Here is a 6,385-nt window from a genome sequence, read left to right as displayed (position 1 = left end):
ATCACTCATTAATCATTGAATTACAACGGTAATGAAAGCACATTAAAAGGTTCAATAATTTCAGTACTGTTTGCTGCTACATAAAAATAATTATTTGACACATTTAATATTATCTTTAATTATTTTTTACTTTCTTCTTTCTTAACAAAATATATAAAATTTTACGCTTTTATGACAATACTAAAAACGCTCCAGACCTGGCGAACCAACAGTGTTCTGCAACACTTTAGAGTATCAATGCACTGAATTCTAAATATGCCTTAACCACAGTTTCTCCCTTTTCTTCACATCAGTGATACAAAGCCTTTTTGTTTAGTGTACTTCTTCTGCATTTAATATCAGCTTTTCACATATATTACACACCCTCTTTTATACTCAAAACTAAACCTGTACACACTGTTTCATTTCTTAACGTTTTCATACTACAGCTTTTTAGAAATTCATATATAAAATCAAAGTTAAGAATAGTGTACCAAAAAAAAAAGAGCAAAATAACAGGCCCCAATTATTAAATATCTATCGGGAAGGATGTTTACGTAAATTTACAAGAACCACTTGCTCCCGCGTCTATATAAATGGTCTCACTCCCCGCCATGCATGGACATCAACCACTTATAGCTACTACTAGTAGCAGTAGCTACCTTCGTCCACATCCAGAAAAGTCATCAACAATGGATGCTAAGTTGGGCATTGGGCTATTTTTGTGTGTAGTTTGGGTGATGAGTGGCAATGCCACTGATCCTTGTGGTTCTCAACCGGATGAGTCGGACCTCAACGTGATTCCCGTCTACAGCAAATGCTCACCGTTCAAGCCACCCAAGGCAGACTCGTGGGACACCAGGATCGTGGATATGGCCTCAAAAGACCCTCTCCGGGTCAGGTACCTGTCCACCTTATTGGGCCAGAAGACCGTCTCCGCTGCCCCAATAGCTTCCGGTCAGACCTTCAACATCGGTAACTACATCGTCAGGGCAAAACTCGGAACCCCCGGTCAACTTTTGTTCATGGTTTTGGACACCAGCACCGACGAGGCCTTCGTCCCATGCTCCGGCTGCACGGGCTGCTCCGACACCACGTTCTCCCCCAAAGCTTCCACCAGCTACGGCCCATTGGACTGCTCCGTACCCCAGTGTGGTCAGGTCCGCGGGCTTTCCTGCCCCGCCACAGGAACCGGCGCCTGCTCCTTTAACCAAACCTACGCCGGCTCCTCTTTCTCCGCCACGCTCGTCCAAGACTCTCTCAGATTAGCCGCTGATGTTATCCCTAACTACTCCTTCGGCTGCGTCAACACCATCTCCGGGGCCTCAGTTCCGGCCCAAGGACTTTTGGGTCTGGGCCGCGGGCCACTGTCGCTTCTCTCCCAGTCCGGGACAAACTACTCCGGTGTATTCTCTTACTGCCTTCCTAGCTTCAAATCGTACTACTTCTCCGGGTCGCTCAAACTCGGGCCCGTGGGCCAGCCCAAGAGCATCCGGACCACCCCGCTTCTGCGCAACCCCCACCGGCCTTCTCTTTACTACGTGAACTTCACCGGAATCAGCGTGGGGCGCGTCCTGGTGTCTTTCCCCAGCGAGTATCTTGAGTTTAACCCGTATACCGGATCCGGAACCATAATTGATTCGGGAACGGTGATCACCCGGTTCGTGGAGCCCGTGTACAACGCGGTGAGGGAGGAGTTCAGGAAGCAGGTGGGAGGCACGTTCTCAAGCATTGGAGCTTTCGACACGTGTTTTGTGAAGACGTACGAAAATCTGGCACCGCCAATTACCCTTCACTTCGAAGGATTGGACCTGAAGCTGCCATTGGAGAACAGCTTGATTCACAGCAGTGCCGGGTCGCTGGCTTGCCTTGCGATGGCGGCGGCCCCGGATAACGTGAACTCGGTGTTGAACGTGATTGCGAACTTTCAGCAACAGAATCTTAGAATTTTGTTTGATACCGTGAATAATAAGGTTGGCATAGCCCGTGAGGTTTGTAACTAATTAGCTGGATGTATTTTTTGTTTGTTTTATTGTGGCAGTGGTTTTCTTGTTTGGGTAGCTTGTTTTGGATCTTTCCTTGTGTTTAGAAAAAGGTGAATAAGCTTGCCTTGTGTGGCTTTGGAAGTTATTCAATGTGAAATAGGGGTACTATATATTGTCTTACATTGATCCTTGTCCTAACAAGGGACCAATTGATGATTGTAATATTGATGTTTGATGAAGTTAATAATGCGAGAGTAATTAAGGATGTTTGTTTAGTTGGCTAATATGGGACCGTTTACTTCCAACCCGTGATAAATGGGAACCCGTGATAATATGGCACGGAAATTGTGACTATCCGTGAATTTGGTTCACCTTGTTTTTTTTATCTCTATTCTGGACTCACGCAAGAGGCCAAATAAATACACTATTATATTTACCAAAAAAATCATTGAATAACCAGTTGTTTTGTTTGGTGTAATGAATATCGATTCACGATTATTGAGAAATAAAAATTTACACCTTTTTATTTTGAAAAAATAAAGTAAAAACAGATTGCCAGTGTCATGATAAAAAGAGAGGCGGAAAATACCCTTATGAAAAGTGCAAATAGTTTTTTTTTGTTCACTAAAATTCTTATATCTTTGCAATCTATGCTCTAATTTTTACGTAGATTATGATCATTACTGATTCACACTGATTTAATTAAAAATATATATTTCACACTTCTTCAATTAAAAAAAAAATTCTTTATGGGTTACTAATTTACTATGCAATTTAAAATTACGAAGTCTTTTGCATGTGTTTAGGAGGAAAATAGATAGACAGAAAGTGTCTATGGTGATAAGGTGAGAAAATAAAGAAGCCACCAAAAGATTGAAAAAGAAAACAAAAGCAATCATTGTACCCTGTGTGTAAGTCGTGCAAACAAACTAACTTGCAAAAAAAAAATAGAAGAATTAATTTGGGTTTTATTTCTGGTTGTTATTATTATTATTATTTTTTTGTCTTTTTAACATTTTAACAACTAGTATTTTTGGTTTATGCTCTCAATATGGGAGAGAGTGATGAGGTTAAATTAGATTATACCAATTATTTAATGTTTACGTAAAATATTTATTATTTTACAAAGACTTTCTATTAATATACAAAGTGTTAACCAACATATTAATTTAAGGAAGACTAGAAAAAGATAAATAGAAAGATTATTGGCAGATGATGGATAAATCAATCCATTATTATCATGTATTAAGTAAATCATGTATTAATCAGACTTTTGCTTATAACTAATTGTGAAAGAGATTAAGCAGGTTGTTTAAGTTTAAATTTTTTTTAAACAATACATTTTTTATTAGAAAGCTAGTAAACTTGAAAAATAAGGATGATTTTTCAATGACTCAACACTTACACTGTGTTCACTTGAAGGTATTTCACTGTTTAAAAAGAAAAGAGAGCGATGATTTGCGGGATAAATGTTGTTCATTTGCGTTGATTTGCGATCATTGAAATGCTGTGATTTGCGAGATGGGAGTGTTTTAACCATCTCGCTATCACGAGGAGATTTGCGTTGATTTACTCAAAAATGACATATGTGTCCTCTACTATTTGTCAAATACCACGAAGGATACACTATGCAAATGTTTGAGCTTTGAGCAGGTGCATGAGTGTTTAGAGTTGTGTGTGTGCTGAGAGGTAATTTATTTTTGTGATTTGTATGTGGTTGTTGCAGGTTGGAGGGATGTGCTTGAGAAGATGAAGAATGAGGTTGATTGATGACGAAGAAGAAGCTTCCAGTTGAGGACAGGTTGATGGATTGAAGAAGAGTTTGATGTTGTTCAGGGTCGTGTATTTGGTTCCATAAATGGGGTATCCGGTTCTAGTGGTGAGAAGAAAATTCACATGTTCCTGTATTCGGTTCCATCTCGCGTATCCGGTTCCACTAGTTTGAAGAAATTGCACACAGGAAGTATTCAGTTCCATGCTACATATAAAGCACTTCTTAATGAATCAAGTAATAATACTTCAAAAGATCGCCTAAAGATATGATTGTTACTGATATATGTTTAGCCGAACTGTAGTTTGGACCTGGCTTACAGATAAAACATCTGTTAAAATTATGCTCTTGTAACTATCTTAATTTATTTCAATTTATTAGATAGGATTCAGTCAATAAGTGGTTGCTACACTTTAGGAGCAAGTCAGTTTTGTATCCACGTTTTACTAAAATCTTGGTTACGTGGGTGCTTTCTATTTTATTTGAATTATTATAAATGTACTGCACATATATGCACATATATTGAAAAAGTTAAGTTCTTTTCCTTCATTCTGAAAAGTATCCACTGTGTTTCATTTTTTTCTCCTCTGCTACTTTACTTTTCTTCTATACGCCCAACAAATTGGTATAAGAGAAATCATCTTACGGACCTGTGAAAATGAGTTCTGAAACAAATTTCTCCCAAGCAGCACCTCCTATTTTTGATGGGGAAAACTATGATCCCTGGGCTGTAAAAATGGAAGCTTATCTGGAAGCTTAGGATCTTTGGGAAGCTGTTGAAGAGGATTTCGAATTACTTTCGCTGCCAGACAATCCCACCTTGGCCCAGATCAAAACTCATAAGGAGAAAAAAACCCAGAAAGCAAAGGCAAAATCATGTCTCTTTGCTGGTGTTTCGACAACCATTTTCACTAGAATCATGACTTTAAATACAACAAAAAATATATGGGATTATCTAAAGGGAGAATATGTCGGAGATGACAGAATTCGAGGCATGCAAGTGTTGAACTTGATGAGGGAATTTGAGCTTCAAAGGGTGAAAGAGTATGAGACAATTAAAGAATACTCAAACACGTTACTTGGCATTGCTAACAAGGTAAGATTACTTGGCACTAATTTTTCTGATTGTAGAATTATAAAAAAAAAATCCTTGTAACAGTGCCAGAAAGATATGAGGCATCCATAACCACCCTAGAGAACACAAAGGATCTATCCAAGATCACTTTGGCGGAAGTGTTACATGCCTTGCAGGCCTAAGAGCAATGGAGGCTTATGAGGCAGGAACATGTGGTTGAAGGTGCTTTATCAGCAAAGCATCACGTTGCTGGAACTAGTAAGAAGAAAAACTTCAAGAAGAATCAGCCAACAAGCAGCGAAAACATCACAAACAAAGGCAAGGATAAAAAGAAAAATTATCCACCTTGTCAGCATTGCGGAAAAATAGGACATCCACCATTTAGATGTTGGAAGAGACCAGACACAAAGTGCAGTAAATATAATCAGCTTGGACATGAAGCTGTAATTTGTAGAAGCAAACTTCAACCGCATGAAGACAATGCCCAAGTTGTTGAGCAAGATGAAGAAGATCATATTTTTTCTATAGCGTGTTTTTCAACAAAGAGTAACTCGGAATGTTGGTTGATTGACAGTGGATGTACCAACCATATGACATGTGACAAAACTCTATTCAAGGACTTGAAGCCCACTAAAGTCTCGAAGGTCAGAATAGGAAATGGTAGCTATATTTCTGCAAAAGGAAAAGGAACCATAGTAATTTCAACGAGCTCAGGTACAAAAACAATCTCCAATGTTCTTTATGTACTTGACATTGATCAAAATTTGCTAAGTGTAGGTCAGTTGATGGAAAAGGGATTTAAAGTATCCTTTGAACATCAACACTGCCTTATCTATGATATTGATGGCCGGGGAGTTCTACGGATTAAAATGAGAGGTAAAAGTTTCTCATTTAATCCAATAGAGGAGGAGCAGGCAGCCTATTACACTCAATTCAGTCCCACAGAACTCTGGCATAAGAGACTTGGTCACTGTCACCTTGAAAGAATGCTAAAAATAAAGAAGAATGACATGCCAATAGGTGTACCAATACTTTCTGATAATTTGCCAAACTATAATGCTTGTCAATTTGGTAAACAAATCAGAAAGACTTTTCCAAATCAGCTTGGAGAGCCTCTCAAAAGTTGCAGCTAATTCACACTGTTGTAGCAGGACCTCAAAGAACACCATCACTACAAGGTAGTCTCTATTTTGTTCTATTCATAGATAATTTTACAAGAATGTGCTGGATTTTTTTCTTAAAATTCAAGCATGAAGTGGCTGGAGTATTTATGAAGTTCAAGAAAATGGTAGAAACTCAAAGTGGCTACAAGATTCAATTTCTAAGATCAGACAATGGAAAGGAATATACATCAACAAAATTCAATCAATTTTGTGAAGAAACAGGGATTGAGCATCAATTAACAACTCCTTACACTCCTCAACAAAATGGAGTTAGTGAAAGGAGAAATAGATCGGTAATGGAGATGGTTAGATGCATGTTGCATGAGAAGGAGCTACCTAAAACATTTTGGGCAAAGGCGACTAATACAACAGTTTTCTTGCAAAATCGGCTTCCAACTAAAGCCTTGAAAGA

General features: G+C 38.6%; 1 protein-coding gene across 1 annotated transcript; it reads left to right on the top strand.

The window, feature by feature from the left end:
* Window positions 1–584: 584 nt before the first annotated feature.
* On the top strand, window positions 585–2,248 carry LOC108329859 (aspartyl protease AED3). Its single transcript, XM_017564215.2, has one exon. It carries the CDS (start codon window positions 594–596, stop codon window positions 1,980–1,982), a length of 1,389 nt encoding a protein of 462 aa, XP_017419704.2. The 5' UTR covers window positions 585–593; the 3' UTR covers window positions 1,983–2,248.
* The last annotated feature ends 4,137 nt before the right edge of the window (window positions 2,249–6,385 follow it).

This window comes from Vigna angularis, chromosome 4, assembly GCF_016808095.1.
Source record: "Vigna angularis cultivar LongXiaoDou No.4 chromosome 4, ASM1680809v1, whole genome shotgun sequence".
Taxonomy (NCBI): Eukaryota; Viridiplantae; Streptophyta; class Magnoliopsida; order Fabales; family Fabaceae; genus Vigna; species Vigna angularis.
This window is presented reverse-complemented; position numbering and strand designations above follow the sequence as displayed.

What these genes read in the sequence shown, in the direction of transcription:
- LOC108329859 (XM_017564215.2), top strand. Translation starts at nt 594, where the DNA reads ATGCATGGACATCAACCACTTATAGCTACTACTAGTAGCAGTAGCTAC.